Consider the following 19,558-nt stretch of genomic DNA (forward strand, 5'->3'; position numbering starts at 1 on the left):
ATGTTGTCATATTGTGGGCGGTGTCGGGCTTGCAGCCCAAACAGGTTAAGACATGTTGGTGTTTCCTTTATTTTGGTAGTTACCTGTAGCAGCAAGCATACATAGAGACTGGAGAAGCTGGATAGGGGAATCGGCTTGAGTCGCGCAAAACGGAATTTAACCTGTCTGGCTCTGGCGTTCCGCCAGCGGAACTCCTCCCACATTCCACTGAAAGCGCGAAATTCAAAAGATATTTTTTAGAAATATTTAACTTTCACACATTAACAAGTCCAATACAGCAAATGAAAGATACACATCTTGTGAATCCAGTCAACATGTCCGATTTTTTAAATGTTTTACAGCGAAAACACCACATATATTTATGTTAGCTCACCACCAAATACAAAAAAGGACAGACATTTTTCACAGCACAGGTAGCATGCACAAAGCCAACCTAACTAACCAAGAACCAACCAAACTAACCAACAAACAACTTCATCAGATGACAGTCTTATAACATGTTATTCAATAAATCTATGTTTTGTTCGAAAAATGTGCATATTTCAGGTATAAATCATAGTTTACATTGCAGCTACAATCAGAAATTGCACCGAAAGCAGACAGAATAATTACAGACACCAACGTCAAATACCTAAATACTCATCATAAAACATTTCTGAAAAATCAATGGTGTACAGCAAATTAAAGACAAACATCTTGTGAATCCAGCCAATATTTCCGATTTTTTAAGTGTTTTACAGCGAAAACACAATATAGCATTATATTAGCTTACTACAATAGCCTACCACACTACCGCATTCATTCATCAAGGCACGTTAGCGATAGCAATAGGCACGTTAGCGATAGCGAATAAACCAGCAAGATATATAATTTTGACTAACCTTGATAAGCTTCATCAGATGACAGTCCTATAACATCAGGTTATACATACACTTATGTTTTGTTCGAAAATGTGCATATTTAGAGATGAAATCAGTGGTTATACATTGTGCTAACGTTGTGCTAACGTAGCATCTTTTTCCCACAACGTCCGGATATTTTTCTGACACTTTTTCTGACACACATATTCTGACCAAATAGCTATTCATAAACATAACTAAAAAAATACATGTTGTATAGGAAATGATAGATACACTAGTTCTCAATGCAATCGCCGTGTTAGAATTCTAAAAATAACTTCATTACGACATCCAGCTTAGGTATAGCGAGAGAGTACCCAAAAGCTGGGCGCAAACGACTAGTTCACATGTACGACAGATATATGAAATAACATCATAGAATGGGTCCTACTTTTGCTGATCTTCCATCAGGATGTTGTACATGGGGTCCTTTGTCGGGAACAATTGTTGTTTGGTTTTAGAACGGCCTTTTTCCCTCTCGATTTAGCAAGCACACTTGCCAAGTGGCACGAATCTCTCCATCGTCAACAAACGGAAGAGAACGGAACACGGCAAAACTCCCGAAAAAATTTCAATAATCTGATTAAACTATATTGAAAAAACATACTTTACGATGATATTGTCACATGTATCAAATAAAATCAAAGCCGGAGATATTAGTCGTCCATAACGTCAGCTTATCAGAAGGCAAATCCAGGTCCCTCCTCGCGCTCTCCAGAAAACAGGAAACTGGTGACACGTCATGCCAAGAGCTATGATTCGAGTCCAGATCAAGTTACACACTCAATTTCTTCTCTCACTGCTTGTCGACATCTAGTGGAAGACGTATGAAGTGCATCTAAACTAATAATTATCAAGGACTTTAATAGGCAGCCCCTAGAACAGTGCATCAATTTCAGATTTTCCACTTCCTGTCAGGAAGTTTGCTGCAAAAGGAGTTCTGTTTTACTCACAGATATAATTCAAACGGTTTTAGAAACTAGAGAGTGTTTTCTATCCAATAGTAATAATAATATGCATATTGTACGAGCAAGAATTGAGTACGAGGCCGTTTAAATTGGGCACGATTTTCTCCCAAAGTGAAAACAGCGCCCTCTGTCCTCAACAGGATAACATTGCAGATAAAGTTTGGAATGACACAATTTCATGTGTACAACATCTAAAGACCTGCATCACTATACTGAGAGCTTTGCTGTTTCTAAAACGATGTATTTGGGTGTTTTGGGAGCCTTTGTTCATGTTTTTTCGGGACCCCATGCTACATAACAAGGTTTCTCAAAAACGTGAAATCACAAAAAAGGTTTCTGGACCCTTCCATAACATACCATTTACATAAAAAATAGAGATCTGGTTGTAGAAAATATAACTTCTCCTGTAATTAAAGTCGGAATATGTAACACCCATATTAGTTTATCAACCCTTAGAAAACTATTAGTTTAAAACTATTTGAGATGGTCAAATATACTTTCTAAGAAAGTTTTCAAATTTAACACTGTGTGTGGTGAAATTCCGATCGCAAATTTGCTGTGGACATGTCATCAATCTGACACGGTGACACATTTTCTCACCACCTCTACTATCCTCCAGGGCCTCCAGTGAACCCCCATGCCCTCTGCTGCTGGGTCCCTACAACTCCTGCACCAGAGGGGATGGGGTGCACTCCTAGCACTGGCCCTCTGTTTATGGAGCATGGCCCTCTGCATTTGGACCTCTCTCCCTGGTAGTCCTGATAGTGAGAGGGGAGGCAGCCATGCGTGCTAATCTTACACTGGAGCAGACTGAGGCCTCCAACTGGAGCCACCAGGGGAAGGAAAGAAAGAAAGAAAGAAAGAAAGAAAGAAAGAAAGAAAGAAAGAAAGAAAGAAAGAAAGAAAGAAAGAAAGAAAGAAAGAAAGAAAGAAAGAAAGAAAGAGAAAGAGAGAGAGCGAGAGTGTGTGTGTTTGTGTACAGGGCTCAACAAGGGGAGGGGGGAGGGAAAGAGATAGAGAGGGCACTGGCAAGTGTGTGGGCATTGGGCCACTGCCTCTGAGGCTACACAAAGACAGACAACGACTGTTTGGTATCAAAATGTTAAAGACGGAACGGCTCTTTGGTATCAACATGTTACAGAGAAGAGTTGTGATCTGTGTTTGACTAAATATAGCAAATTTCTTAAACATTGGTAATGAGAGAGAGTGCTGTGCACATGACTGCAGAAGTCTATACAGTGTACACTCCAATGAAATTGACAACGGACAGTGGCTCCTTTGGGGTTGGAGATTCAGAACGTGGTGCTACCAATTAGTACTGATAGAGAATGCTAACAGAGCCAACACTCAGAAATAGACCAAAACAAAAGACACAACCAGCTAATCATGCCATTTATAAGAAACAGGAAAACATTACCTACTTAGCTCCAAAACAGCTAAAGCCTGTATATGTTTACAATTTTATTTAACGATCACTTGAACTCATAGTCATGCATAAATTTGAAATCTTTAGTATACATATGCCCTAACGGCTTCGGAAGATTAGAAAACATCTAAGTCCTGTACACTCAGGGATGGGCAAAAATAACAAAATACATTGATCTTAAGGGTATTTAGTAATTGCATTAAAATTAAAATTAAAAATACTTTTGAAATGTATTTAATTAAAATATATGTATTTTAAAATATAGGAATACATTTTCAAGTAGCCGGCCCGAGCAGCAACAACATTCTCAGTAACGGCTACAGAAATGTTTTACTTGCCATGACTGTGATATGTTGTTGTTTATCAACCTTGGTTGCACTGTAAGTCACTCTGGATAAGAGTGTCTGCTAAATGACCAAAATGTTAATGTATATGTGAAAATGAACATACCAAAATAAACTACAAAGCACACTGGGTATTATTATTGGCCTTGTTTCAGGGTCATGTCTAGATGAGATACAGCTTAACCTAATTCTCCTAACCTGCTATGTTAATTCTCCTAACCTGCTGCGTAAGTTCCCCTAAATCTGCCAAGAAAAGTACATTTTTACAAAAGCTATATCCCTTCTATGCAAAACCTTGTTTCAGGGCGGAGCTCATAAGAATAATACTCTGCATGCTTTGCGATTGTCCATTTTTCCATACGCATTAAGTCAATTTAGCAGACACAGCTTACTGATCACTGCACCTGTACACAGTCCATCTGTAAATAGCCCACCCAACAACCTCCTCCCCATATTGTTTTTTAGTTTTTTTGCTCTTTTGCACCCAAGTATCTCTACTTGCACATCATCATCTGCACATCTATCACTCCAGTGTTAATGCTAAATTGTAATTATTTCTCAACTATGGCCTATTTATTGCCTTCTACATTTGCACACACTGTATATAGATTTTTCTATTGTGTTTATGACTGTACGTTTGTTTATCCCATGTGTAACTCTGTGCTGTTGTTTTTGTCACACTGCTTTGCTTTATCTAGGCCAGGTGGCAGTTGTAAATGAGAACTTGTTCTCAACTGGCCAACGTGGTTAAATAAAGGTGAAATAAATCAAAACGAAAAAATAACACAACATAGTGCCATAGTGACTTCTGATACCAATGCAAAGTGAAAGGGGGGCAAAAAATGGTGAACCACTATAAAACAAGTGGTATAGAAAAGTATTTGGTATTTTGAAAATACTAATTAGAGTTCTCGAAAGTATCTTGTTACAAAATACATTGGAGTGTAGTTCAGCCCAGCGTAAAATACTCAGAAGTAACTGAAATGCATATTTAAAATACATACTGCGCATCTCTGTGTACACTTGTTATGAAACTTTCTGTGAAGGTCATCTCCTCCCATATAGGTCCTGCTGGTGCTCATCCCCAGTCCCAGGGTCTGTGTAATGTTTGTAAAAGGGCTAAAAAGCATTAATGGAACATTAGGAGCAAATGACTTTGAACTGTCAGTCCCTCCCTCTGGCAACAATGGCCCCACTCCAAATGAACACTTTTCCAGGGAGATCCAAAGCCCCATTCTGCACTCTCGCTCTCTCCGTTATCGGCGTTTCTCTGCCAGCAATCAAATTCTCCAAATTACCCACTAACTCAACAGAGGAGAGGTAACATGTTTTATTTACTTTCAGTGGCGTGTATTCATGGATGCCAAGGGAAGCCAGGCTTCCCCAAACAATTGACTGTGTTTCATAATTTTCCTTCAATTCACAAGAGGCTGAATGTATCTCACTGGAGAAAGCATCCAAGCGAGCGAAAAAATTGCCACTCTCTGTATGTGTAAATCATCTATCTGATGCTGTCTGGTCAAAAGTAATATGACATTATTGCCACCCATAGCACTGAATGCAAGGGAAGCCAGCGAGCAGTTGGCCTCCCTTGATAAAAAAAAAAGTATAAACAGCAAATCAGCGTTGAGCTAAACTAAGTGAGCTCAACTGTGAATGGTCCTGGCGAACCCCAAAAAAAGTGTCAAGGGAAGCCACTTTGGATTTGGCTTCACTCCAATCACATCACATTGAGAGCAAAGAAAAATCTGATTCTGATCCAACCATAAATTCTTACATTGTGCCCCTGGCCTGAGAGGATGGTAAAATATGTAGCTAGATGTAGTAGGCTAATGTTTACTAACTGGCCTGGCGCATTGTTGTCCATGAAAGAAATTTAGGCTTTCAAGCAAGAATTTTAGCCAGGTAGCCTAGGACAACAAAAAATAACAGTGTGTACTGTATGACAGAGTCATAGACCGTTTTGTCAACATGAACGAGCGGAGGATGGCAATGCCGTTTCTCTACAAGTAGGGTGAGTCAACATGTTTTTCCACCTGCACAAATACACACACACACACACACACACAGAAATCAGAACCATGGACAGCCACATCATAGTTAGCTTACGTTGATTGGACTAAATCGTTTTTGCTATCTTTTAGGTGATTTAATGATGTTGAAGTTGAAATGGGGCTGGCATAGTCAAGGCAGCTCCTGTTTTCTTTGCGACTTGCGGTAACGTCCCGTGGTTCTAACAATAGTGGTTTAGTAGTCCGAAAATGTCAGAAATATTAACTTGCTTGGCCATGCTGTAGGTCATGTAACTGTTTGTTACATTCAATATGCTTTGTGGACTTCACCAGACAGAGGTTACTCTCCGGTTTTGTGATGACACAGAGATGTGGTTGAATTTATTCTGCCACTGTGTCTTCTTATTGTCTTGGTGTTAGGCCTATATATCACGGTCGCAAGGCATATGAACTAACAGGATATAGAGCAAACAACGCAATTATCACAACACATAGGTTGTAGATGGGCTTTTTTTCTGGCTCCCCAGTGATTTTACTCACGCACTGCTACTGTTTACTTTCACCCTTTTTTACTCTAAAGTAATGTAAACAGGGGGAAAGCAAGGGAGGGAGAGAGAGGGCCTGTGGCATTCTAACGGCAGGAGTTTCAATGCCCTGCGCCTTTCACGGTTGTGAAGGAAAGTCAGGTACAGTGAGCTCCTGGGCAATGATACATACGGTAATGCAATTAAAATGCTGTGAAAGGAAAGAAAGAAGGACAAAGGGAGGGAGAGGCAGAGAGAGAGGGAAAGATGGAAAGAGCAGGAGAAAGAAAGAAATAGTTAGTTTTTCCCATGCATTTCTGTCTGTTCCTGGCCTCCCTGTGACAGCTTTAATGTGTACTTTTCTAGATTTTCTGAAGCAGGGAAAAGGGATGGAGCCGGAAGGTGTGTGTGTGTGTGTGTTCGGTGCTCCTAATATGGGCCCTGTCTGAAGCGAGCGAGAGGCAGCCAGCAGCACCACCCCAGCAGGCATTGTGCCACTGACTGCATTAAGCAGAGGAAACAGTAAATAAAATATGAGACAGAGGTAAATATGCTGACTACCTGCTGCCTAGATCCCCCCCGGTTAACACACTGTTACCTGCTCTCAGAGACAGACACATAGACACACATGCAAGCACACACGCACACGCACACAGGAAGGTTGGCAGGCAAGCAGGCAGGCAGTTAAGCCTAAATCATAGTCTAGAGACGCTGAGAGCAATAGTCCAGCAACCCTTTGTGACATAGCTATGTGGCTCTGACACCACCATCCGCGAGGGACGCACAGCCCGAACGCGTACCTCTATACAATTCCCAACCAACGCATCTCCAGTACACGGCTTCTATTCATTTGAATGTGTTGACAGTTGAAAAAATTGCTTGAGCTGTGTGTGTATTACTATCCTCGTAGGTACCGGAAATCCCCAAAAGTCCCCACAAGGATCGAAAAACAAGAAAATACACAGGTCCCCAAAAGGACAAACGCTATTTTAAGGTTTTGGGTTAAGGTTAGGGTAAGGGTTAGGTTTAGGGGAAATCAATTTTATGTCCCCACAAGGATAGTAAAATGTGCGTGCTTGTGCGTGTGTGTGTGTGTGTGTGCGCATGCAAGGAGGTGAGTGGATAAAAAGGTTGAACCCCTAACTGTTGTTTACTTGAATTACATTCCCTCTACTTAATTGTGTACTCTGCCTCAGGTATGGGGATTTGAATCTGCACGTCTCTGAGCCCATATCTCCATGCGCCGCAGGGGGATGGTACTGTACACACACACACCTCTTCTCTTGCTAGACTCACTTTACCATGCTAAAGTTACATATTTTCAAACTTCCCCATCACTCACACCCCCTCCCTCTGCCACCGGTTGACTGCACTGTATCAGCTTGCAGTCTTGTATAATGAGAAGCTGTGACATTCGAGAGCGTGGAGAGGACACAGCGACAAATCCATCTAATGGTTCCTGACATGTCAGCCTGTGAATAAGGAGGGAAGTGGATTTTCCTGAACACGCCACACCTCTCTGGTGGGAGTACAGAAGACAAAAGGTCCAGGAAGGCCTGGGGGCAGCGGGAAGGCCTGGGGGCAGCGTTGATATGTCAGTATGATAAATTGCCGGGGCTGGGGCTGCCCATAAGGGTATTACCTTTTCAAAGGGTGTTCAAATGAACCTGCTAGATTATGGTGCATGGCTGCAGGTCAGCTCTCAGCGGGAGACAGAGTTATGTAACGACACAGCAGAGCGTTAGGCCTGCAGGGTTCGCTGGGGGTCCAGGTACAACACTGTCTATGGTAAATAAATTAGACCTGGCTGGTTAGCACTGACCTAACTCCCAGACACGCATGCACACCGTTTGATTTCCAGTGACTGTGTCCCCACACTAACCTATCTGGGCAGGAATTACAGCTATCCTTTACAAGGTCGACCTGGAATAGTGAAAGTCTATTTCAGTTGTTGTGTGTTTTAAATTGGTCTACCTGAGGTAGCTTGTCGAGAGGGACTACAACTTAGCCACCTGCCAATCCCATAGGCTACTGTGGGAACCAATATCACTAAAGGAAGCTCTACTAATATCACTCTATTAACAGGACCCCTGCCAAATAACCTACTCCATGTCAAACATGCATGTTCAATAACTTGCACTAAACAATAAACTACCTAGAGGAAGACCTACAGTCACTAGCACTGTATGAAAGCAAGCCAGGACTCTGTACTATGTCTCAGCAGTAAACAAGGATGTTGTGACGATATCTTGTCTATAGTCCTGCTCAACAGAGCCATATATGTGTGTCTGGGAGGAGATGAAGACAGATTTAGGTGGTGATGTCATAAATCTCTAGGTTCTTAGACAGGGAGCCAAATGGAAGCCCTCCCAGTGAAAGGAACACAGTGAATAGATGGGAATAATTGGCTCTCATGTATACCCCCTCTGTCTCATTTAGGATGTAATCTCTGTGTAATCCATCTTTAGCTCACGATAGATTGATATTTCATACTGCCACTGATGGGATTCGTTGTTATAGAATTTGAAGGAAAAGAATCATCAGACGTACTCGTTCAAAGCAATGTTCCGAGGTAGAAACACCATCGGCCATATTGGAATGTTAGTTGTAACAGTTTGGTTGTACTGACCTCAGGGTTGGTCCACTTGGTCTTGATGTGGTCAGCCATGTTCTGTGTGCAGCCCAGCAGGTCGTAACCCTCCCTGCTCTGGAGGAGAAAAAAGACACCACAGAGACACAGTCAAACCATTTGAAGTTGGTTTTTAAACTTTGTCAAATTCCATCACTCCTCAGCTTAATCTTTTATCATTCTAAATATTCCTCAGAGGAAAAATTCTGACAACGATTATCACACTTGATTCATGACTAATTGGTACTACAATGATAATGTGTTAATTCAATATATATATATTTAAAATTGTAATTTAGCAGACGCTCTTATCCAGAGCGATTTACTCAGTAGTGAGTGGATACAATTTTGTACTTAATCATCATTGTCCTGATAATATCCTGCTAATGTCATGATAATTTCCTGCTAATGTCATGATAATGTCTTGATAATGTCCTGCTAATGTCATGATAATGTAATGATAATTTCCTGATAATGTATGCCTGAGTATAAATGTGGCAGTGATAATGTCCTTAATAACGGTCACCAAAATTGTTAAAAGGTTTTAAAAACAATTCTAATAAACGCAATAGTTGGACAATGGATGAAGATACTTCAAACTTTTAGAATGTTTTAAATGCATCAGATATTGAACGAATTATAGCACATAAAACATTTTGCTGGCACAGACAAATAATTAATGGAGTTCAGGGATTTTGATGAAAATCCTGGTATTCAATGTATTGTCAAATTTCACTTATTCTTAATGCACTCATATATAAATGTTCTAAATGGTATCAGGTATTTGTTACAATATTTTGTGTTAGAATATAGAACAGTATATGTGCCTAGTTAGCATAAATACAATGGGTTCATTTGAATATATTAATAAAGTAACATAAAGGGGTGGAACAGGGCTGCAACCACCAAACACTTGCTCTGTCTAGGCCTACCTGCACTGTCTAGACTGCCTCATTAAACAGTTCAATGGGATTGAAAATGTAAATCGGTATAATCCCCATAATCGGCATAAAAGTTATTATTTATCATGAAAGGGCCATAAACAATAACTAGTAATGTTGCATACTCAAAGAAAGGTTGCTATCTCACCTTTCTGGTAAAATGTTTTATAAATTGCTGAGGTGGAGTCACTTTTAAGGACATAAGTTCAAGTACACAGTACAAATATGATGTACAGTATGATGTATTTCCTATTCAATAAAACGATGAATAAGGCTTGAATTTACTTATAAGCTTTCTAAATATAGCATAATCAAATTATAAAATGATTAACTATAAGATTTCACCTTCCTTATAATTGTAAAATACATACTTGTATCTGTAGTATTAGAGCATATTTTCTAAAGGTCTCTCTTGATCAAAACATCTGCCCCCGTCGATGTGAAAGTCTCACAGAGCTCTAGCTTGGCTTCCTGAACTCGTAGGAACTCTCCTTCCATCTCATATTAACTTAGATGTAAGGTCCCCAACTCTACATCGTAGCCACTGACATAGATTTATAGCCATTTATCTAAAATAATCATAGATTTAAAAAAAAAAATAGACTTTCTGTTTGTCATAGACGACAAGACTAAAAGCTCTGACGAAGAAAACAATAAACACTTTTCAGTGAGAAAACAGAAATCCACTTTGAGTAAAAATAAAATATAAAACACTTACATTCTCAAAGATGTAGCCTACAATGCAATGCTTGTCATCATTTTAAGGAGAACAAAAATGACTTAGCCTACATTTGAACACCAACACAGAAGCTTCAGGCATCTTCCCAATTAAGTAGCCTAGTTTTGTTGTTAGCTAGGGCCCATCACTCACAGCCCACCTTTTCCAATGCATTGTGGAAAAGTGTGCATCTAATTCTACTAGATGAAGAGCTGGAATGAGTATAACATCCTGGCATTTAAACCTTACTCGATTTTCGAAATGTTGCATGCTATTAAACATTCTATTTTTGCATACTGAGAATACACCATGTGTAATTGCGTTGTTTCCCTATTCGTTGATTTCGGTAGCGCATCCCCATATCTAATTGATCAGCTGTGGTCAAAGGCAAAATGAATATGACATGCGGGCATTTAAAGTATACTCAATTTTGGAAATGCTGCATACTTTTTAAAAACATAATTTTTTTCTCATACTCAAAGGGATACTATTTAGGACACGAGTATGGGTATTCATTGACCCTGAGAAATGCAAACTATTTGACTGGAAGGAGAAATATTTGTGCGCTGCAGGAGCTGTACTATGCTCTCTTCCGGGACAATGTGGACCAACCAGAGTTCCAATGCCACAATTTTTTACTTGCAGAGGACTATAGAGAAGAAGTGGCTACTCTTAGCAAACACATTAAGAATTTACACAATCTACTGGGGAAAGCACTCCCGCCTACCTACTCCTTGTCTACTCCCCAGACTGCACACTATTCCGATGTGCTGAGAGTATCACCGCCATGTCAACACTCTTTGACTGAATGGCAAATGCCTTCCAGGGACCCTTCCTAGAAGAAGTCTCCCACTTTGCTAAAAAATGGAGCAGTACCATCGCTTCTGATGGATTTATTTTTATTTCACCTTTATTTAACCAGGTAGGCCAGTTGAGAACAAGTTCTCATTTACAACTGCGACCTGCCCAAGATAAAGCAAAGCAGTTCGACACATACAACAACACAAAGTTACACATGGAATAAAGAAACATACAATCAATAATACAGTAGAAAAATCTATAAACAGCATGTGCAAATGAGGTAGGATAAGAGAGGTAAGGCAATAAATAGGCCATGGTGGCAAAGGAATTACAATATAGCAATTAAACACTGGAATGGTAGGATGTGCAGAAGATGAATGTGCAAGTTGAGATACTGGGGTGCAAAGGAGCAAGATAAAGAAATAAATACAGTATGGGGATGAGGTAGATTGGATGGGCCATTTACAGATGAGCTATGTACAGGTGCAGTGATCTGTGAGCTGCTCTGCCAGCTTGTGCTTAAAGCTGGTGAGGGAGGTAAGAGTCTCCAGCTTCAGAGATTTTTGCAGTCGTTCCAGTCATTGGCAGCAGAGAACTGGAAGGAGAAGCGGCCAAAGGAAGAATTGTGCTTCTACACCTGCATTGCTTGCTGTTTGGGGTTTTAGGCTGGGTTTCTGTACAGCACTTCGAGATATTAGCTGATGTACGAAGGGCTATATAAAATAAACTTGATTTGAATTGGCTTTGGGGGTGACCAGTGAGATATACCTGCTGGAGCGTGTGCTACGGGTGGGTGCTGCTATAGTGACAAGTGAGATGAGATAAGGCGCAGCTTTACCTAGCAGAGACTTGTAGATGACCTGGAGCCAGTGGGTTTGGCGACGAGTATGAAGCGAGGGCCAGCCAACGAGAGCATACAGGTCGCAGTGGTGGGTAGTATATGGGGCTTTGGTGACAAAACAGATGGCACTGTGATAGACTGCATCCAATTTGCTGTTGGAGGATATTTTGTAATGACATCGCCGAAGTCGAGGATCGGTAGGATGGTCAGTTTTACGAGGGTATGTTTGGCAGCATGAGTGAAATAGGAAGCCGATTCTAGATTTCATTTTGGATTGGAGATGTTTAATGTGAGTCTGGAAGGAGAGTTTACAGTCTAACCAGACACCTAGGTATTTGTAGTTGTCCACATATTCTAAGTCAGAACCGTCCAGAGTGGTGATGCTGGACGGGCGGGCAGGTGCGGGCAGCGATTGATTGAAGAGCATGCATTTAGTTTTACTTGCATTTAAGAGCAGTTGGAGGCCACGGAAGGAGAGTTGATGGCATTGAAGCTCATCTGGAGGTTAGTTAACACAATGTCCAAATAAGGGCCAGAGGTATACAGAATGGTGTTGTCTGCGTAGAGGTGGATCAAAGAATCACCAGCAGCGAGAGCAACATCATTGATGTATACAGAGAAGAGAGTCGGCCCGAGAATTGAACCCTGTGGCACCCCCATAGAGACTGCCAGAGGTCCGGACAACAGTTCCTCCGATTTGACATACTGAACTCTATCGGAGAAGTAGTTGGTGAACCAGGCGAGGCAATCATTTGAGAAACCAAGGCTGTTGAGTCTGCCAATAAGAATGTTGTGATTGACAGAGTCGAAAGCCTTAGCCAGGTCGATGAATATGGCTGCACAGTAATGTCTCTTATTGATGGTGGTTATGATATTGTTTAGGACCTTGAGCGTGGCTGAGGTGCACCCATGACCAGCTCTGAAACTAGATTGCATAGCGGAGAATGTACGGTGAGATTCGAAATGGTTGGTAATCTGTTTGTTACCTTGGCTTTCAAAGACCTTAGAAAGGCAGTGTAGAATAGATATAGGTGTGTAGCAGTTTGTGTCTCCCCCTTTGAAGAGGGGGATGACCACGGCAGCTTTCCAATCTTTGGGAATCTCAGACGATACGAAAGAGAGGTTGAACAGGCTAGTAATAGGGGTTGCAACAATTTCGGCAGATCATTTTAGAAAGAGAGGGTCTAGATTGTCTAGCCCGGCTGATTTGTAGGGGTTCAGATTTTGCAGCTCTTTCAGAATATCAGCTATCTCTTATTCTCCATGGACTTTACAGTGTCCCCGAACTTTTTTGAGTTTGTGCTACAGGATGCAAATTTCTGCTTGAAAAAGCTTGCCTTAGCTTTCCTAACTGCCTGTGTATATTTTTTCCTAACTTCCCTGAAAAGTTCAATATCACGGGGGCTGTTCGATGCTAATGCAGAACGCCACAGGATATTTTTGTGCTGGTCAAGGGCAGTGAATGATTTAGTGAATGTTACTGTCACCATTCCTACTCCCCAACCATGGAAGCCGGCCACCTGCCGTAGAGCTAATGGAGGGAAGCAGCCTGTGGTGAGCGGGGCTTCTTTGGCATAGGGAAGGCTAGTTGTTGAATCCAGTTGTTGAACAGCTTTGCCCTCCTGGCTTTGGATGTTCCAGCTATCCTGACTCCTTCCCAGGGCGATTCTGCATCGGATTCTTCCTTCAAATCAAATTTTATTTGTCACATACACATGGTTAGCAGATGTTAATGCGAGTGTAGCGAAATGCTTGTGCTTCTAGTTCCGACAATGCAGTAATAACCAACAAGTAATCTAACCTAACAATCCTTGGACTCGGATCACCGGACCTCGAGGGTGTCTGACACACTGGCTCCTCAGTCAGCCACATGGGTTTTTTTACGTTGTAATCGGCAGCTCTATGGTGAGAAACATCTCGGTTCCTTTGGCAAAAACATTTCGTTGTCCTGGGGCTCGGGTACAGGACATTACTAGGCTGCTTTCTACCATTTTACGCCAGGACATGGGGGCTGTCGCTGTCATAATCCATGTGGGATTTAATTACATTAGGATGGCTAGCTTGGAATGTCTGATACTGGATTGGAACTGATTGGAACTCTGAAAGACTCCAATAAACATCCAATTATCTGAGTCATGGCAGCAAAAGATTCAGCAGGTTGCTGGCACTACAATACTGGCTACGAGTCTACTGTAGCTCTGTTGACACCTTTTGGAAACAGATGTTTTACAGAAAGGATGGGGTCCATTCAAAATGATCTTGGTTTCTGGACCCCGTTATTTCAACGGTTTTGCTGAGACATTGATTTATCAACACCAAGTCCCGCTTAGGTAATCCCAATCATAAATTATCGTCATACTGCTGATCCTTCTGACTTAGATAACTACCGTCCAATTTACAAATGATCTTGCATTTACAAAGTTTAGAATCCATGACTAACTTTCCCTGACTAGCTAAGACATGGTTTTACTTCTCACTCTATTTGTAATGTGCACCAATCTGGTGTTAGACCTGGACATAGCACAGTTTCAGCTGCTACACTTGTTTTAGATGACGTGTTAAATTGCTTGGATCATAAAAATAATTGTGCTGCTGTCACGACTTTCGCTAAAGTCGGTCCCTCTCCTTGTTCGGGCGGCGTTCGGCGGTCGGCGTCGCCGGCCTTCTAGCCATCGCCGATCCACCTTTCATTTTCCATTTGTTTTGTCTTCCCACACACCTGGTTCCAATTCCATAATTACATGTTGTGTATTTAACCCTTTGTTTCCCTCATGTCCTTGTCCGGAATTGTTTATTGTAAGAGTTTGGGCACGTCATGTCTGGCGTGCGAAGGGTTGTTGTCCCATTGTATATATTTATTGTTTTTGTTCACGGTGATTTTTATTATTAAACTGCGCCGTTGTAACAGTCTTTTCTCTCCTGCGCCTGACTTCTCTGCCGCCAGTACGCACTCATTACAGCTGCCTTAGTTGTAGACCTTTCCAAGGCCTTCGATACCATTGACCCTCACATTCAAAAGTTGACTGATATAGGCCTGGATCAGGCTTCTTGAAAGTGGTTTGAAAATGATCTGTTAGACAGGACTCAATGTGTGATCTCTGATGGTGTTACATCTAGTTGCCTGGATATTACAAAAAGTGTACCGCAGGTGTCGGTACTGGGACCTGCTCCCTTTACAACGTATATAAATAATATTGGTCTATTTGCTAAAACTTGTAATATTCATCTGTATGCAAATGACACTGTTATGTATATCATTGCCCCAACTGTTGACCAGGCTATGTTAGAGCTGCAATCTGACCTTATTACCTTACAGAAAGCTCTGGTTGGTTTAATACTTGTTGGTAGACGAGAAGCAGGTACAGGGAGTGAGCATTTAATAGCAACAGACATGGAACAGGACAGGACAGCGTCTGGACATGAACACACAACTACATTAATGCTGACACAGGGAACAAACGGGGGAGCAGACAGTTATAGACGGGGCAATCAACAAAGGGAAGGAGTCCAGGTGAGTCCAATGAGCGCTACAGCGCTTAATGATGGTGACAGGTGTGCGTAATGAAGGGCAGCCTAGCACCCTCAAGCACCAGAGAGGGAGAGCAGGAGCAGGCGTGACACTTGTACATAATGCAGGCAAGACCTAATACACGTTGTTCTCCATAGTTCTCAAAAGGACGTTTCAGATGGACTACCTATTTATTAATTGGATGGTTCTCCCATTGATCAGGTTCCCGACTACAAATATCTAGGTATTTGGATTGACAAGACCTAATGTTTAAAAAACATACAGATAAGCTAGTTAAAAAGCTAAGATTTAAAGTGGGCTTTTTTTTTTCATAGATCTTGCCTCTCCCTAAATAGCAGGAAGCAGATGGTACAGTCAACCTTACTGCCCGTTCTTGTCTATGGTGATTCCATTTATCGGATTGCAGCAGCCACTACTCTTAAACCTTTGTATGCCGTCTACCATACCACCCTTCGCTTTATCACTGGTGACAGTTTAAATACGCATCACTGCATCCTGTATCAAAAGGTTGGCTGGTCCTCATTATAAATTCATCTAGGTCACTTCATTACTCCCTCTTTATTCACAAAGCTCTACTGCACAAGCTTCCAACATACCTCACTTTGTTGTTGAAGTATGAATACATGAGTTACAAAACATGTTTGCAGGGTTGGTTAACTATTGAGGTTCCTCGGGTCTGCACTGAATTGGGTAGATCCGTTTTTTTTTTTTATGTGCCCAACTGCTGGAAAAATATGCAGATCTCATTGAAATGGGATGTTCTGGTGCCGCTCAGACAGTTTAGAGTATTGATAGAAGACCTGGTAGCTGAGAGATGTAGATGATATCTATGATTGTATTTTGTATATTTTGTATTTTAACTGTCGCTTGTATTCTGTAGAATGTGTAAATTGTCAAATGCAGGGCACCCTGTTGAAATAAAGTTAAATAAAATAAAGAAATTCGGACACGGCCTATGTATTCCATTGAGCCCATTTAAGCCATTACTGGGTTGTTTGAGACAGGTCATTACAAAAATGTCCGCGGTTGGAACATTAATGGGAAAAAACGACAGACAAGCAAGAGTATGAAAGAATCGCAGGAGTGAAATGAAAGCAATCAATCCAGCAAGACGTGACAAGTGGATTTTGCATAACTTAAACGCAGGAAATAGATGGCTGAAAAAGACAGATCCTCAGGTGGGTGGGACATTCACGTTGCTAATGTCATCTCTACTCCCTCCGTAGTCAAGATGATGATGTGTCATTCTCGCTCCATGATATCTCCTCTGCCCACAGAGAGCAGTTAGTTAGTCGGTGAGTCACGGGACAGGAGGGGACGGGCTGTAAAACTTCTGCATTAAAAAGCCATCTGGAAAGGAAGCCATGACGCAGGAAGGAATTGATTCCTAGCCAAACAGACACGGGAATATATTCCAAACACATTATTAATAGGGCTGGATAATTGGGAGAATTTGTCATGATGTCATTGTAGCTGTCCCATGACGGCATACATTATTATTATTTTTTAATTATTATTATTAATACATGACATCATTATGTGTTAAACATATGGAGATACTCTGCTCTACTCTTCTAAAGCCCTAGTGTGTTGACTTGAGGTGCTGTATAAGTGCCTCAGCTCTATTAGTGTACTACTATCATTTGAGATTCCTCAGCTCTATTAGTGTACTACTATCATTTGATATTACTCAGCTCTATTAGTGCACTACTATCATTTGAGATTCCTCAGCTCTATTAGTGTACTACTATTATTTGATATTACTCAGCTCTATTAGTGTACTACTATCATTTGAGATTCCTCAGCTCTATTAGTGTACTACTATCATTTGATATTACTCAGCACTATTAGTGTACTACTATCATATGATATTACTCAGCTCTATTAGTGTACTACTATCATATGATATTACTCAGCTCTATTAGTGCACTACTATCATATGATATTACTCAGCTCTATTAGTGTACTACTATCATATGATATCACTCAGCTCTATTAGTGTACTACTATCATATGATATCACTCAGCTCTATTAGTGTACTACTATAATTTGATATTACTCAGCTCTATTAGTGCACTACTATCATATGATATTACTCAGCTCTATTAGTGTACTACTATCATTTGACATTACAGATACATAAACAATATTGATTGTATCGTTTCTCCTATACTGTAGGGGATGTATTGTGATGTTATGTAGATCATATACAGTAGAGGGCACAGAATGAGTCACATACAGGCTGTGTCACTGTGCTGTATGCTCTCTCACCATGAAGAATACCTTTGCAGTTCAGCTACTCAAGGACAGAGGTGGCTTAGATATCTCACTCCCTTTACAATGGAATGTAAGTTTAGAACTCTTTTGCTTTCATTTGTTATGCCATGACTGTGCTTATATGTTATATACGGTGGGAATGTGCTTATATCTATGTCATACATGGTGGGACTGTGCTTATGTCTATGTTATAAACGGTGGGACTGCTTATATCTATGTTAGCACCTTCAGAAAGTATTCATATCCATGCACTGCACAACACGTCACTTCCTGTTGAACACTCTTTTCCATATTATGTCTATTTCTGATCAGCTACCCAGGAAAGGGCTGAAAATAGCCCTTATGAATATATGTAACCTTAGAAATAAGGTTAATGAAATCAATAACTGGCTAACATCAGATAACATTAATATATTAGCTATTTCTGAGACTCACTTAGATAATTAATTAGATAATACAGCAGTAGCAAAACAAGAATATTGCTGTATGTATTCAGAGCCATATGCTTCTAATGCGTAGAGAAGATCTCATGTAAAGTGTTTAAGTGTTTTGGTTGCAGCTTCACTTGGCACATCTAAAGCCCTTTCTTTTGGGGTGTTGCTATAGGCCACCAAGTGCAAACAGTCAGTATCTAAATAATATGTGTGAAATACTTGATAGTGTATGTGATGTAAACAGAGAGGTCTACTTTCTTGAGGACCTGAATATTGACTGGTTTTCATCAAGCTGTCCACTCAAGAGGAAGCTTCTCACTGTAACCAGTGCCTTTAGTCTGGTTCAGGTTATTAATCAACCTACCAGGGTGTTTACAAACACTACAGGAACAAGATCATCCACACATTTTTACTAATACTTTAGAACTTTGTTCCAAAGCTATAGTCATACCCATTGGATGCAGTGATCACAATAGTGGTTATATCTAGGAAAGCCAAAGTTCCAAAAGCTGGGCATAAAATAGTCTACAGTATAAGAGATCACACAAAAGATTTTGCTGAGACTTTTATGTGGATGATGTTAAAAATATTTGTTGGTCTGATGTGATTAATCAGGAGCATCCAGACACTGCACTTGATGAATTTATGAAATTGCTTCTTCAAATTATTGAATTTAAGAAATTGACTTTCAGAACTGTTAAGACTCCATGGATTGATGAGGAAATGAAAAACTGTATAGTTGAAAGGAGTGGCTAATAAGACTGGCTGACTTACTGCAACTTGAGAAATGAAGACTAAACTCAACAAAAAGAAGAAGAAACTGTATTATGAAGCCAAGATAAATGACATAAAAAAATCTTCAATTGAAACTATGGGGAGGAAGACATTCAACTCCACCTTTCATTGAATCACATGGCTTATTGATCACAATAGCATTTGATGTTGCCAATTTTTTTAATTATTATTTAATTGATAAAGTGGGCAAACAATGAACAGTGAGCCATCGTACTCATGCATAAAAAAATGAATAATGAAAGAAAAGCATTGCAAGTTTGAATTTTATAAAGTTAGTGTGGGAGAGGTGGAATTTTTTTTTCTTATCAATCAATAATGACAAACCTCCTGGCATTGACAATTTAGATGAAAAGCTATTGAGGATGGTAGCTGACTCTAGCTACTCCTATCGGTCATTTCTTTAATCTAAGCCTAGAGGA

The 19,558-nt window shown here is 40.5% G+C and overlaps 1 protein-coding gene across 5 annotated transcripts in view; it reads right to left on the minus strand.

Annotated features, from left to right (window-relative positions):
• Nucleotides 1–19,558, minus strand: part of LOC120066375 (tripartite motif-containing protein 44-like) — an 84,692-nt gene that overhangs the window by 55,476 nt on the left and 9,658 nt on the right. For all 5 annotated transcript variants that reach the window (XM_039017702.1, XM_039017700.1, XM_039017698.1 and 2 more), the window contains exon 3: nt 8,803–8,880. In XM_039017702.1, coding sequence (XP_038873630.1) covers nt 8,803–8,880 — 78 coding nt within the window. The remainder of the gene's footprint in view (nt 1–8,802; nt 8,881–19,558) is intronic.

The sequence above is a fragment of the Salvelinus namaycush genome, chromosome 21, assembly GCF_016432855.1.
Source record: "Salvelinus namaycush isolate Seneca chromosome 21, SaNama_1.0, whole genome shotgun sequence".
Taxonomy (NCBI): domain Eukaryota; kingdom Metazoa; phylum Chordata; class Actinopteri; order Salmoniformes; family Salmonidae; genus Salvelinus; species Salvelinus namaycush.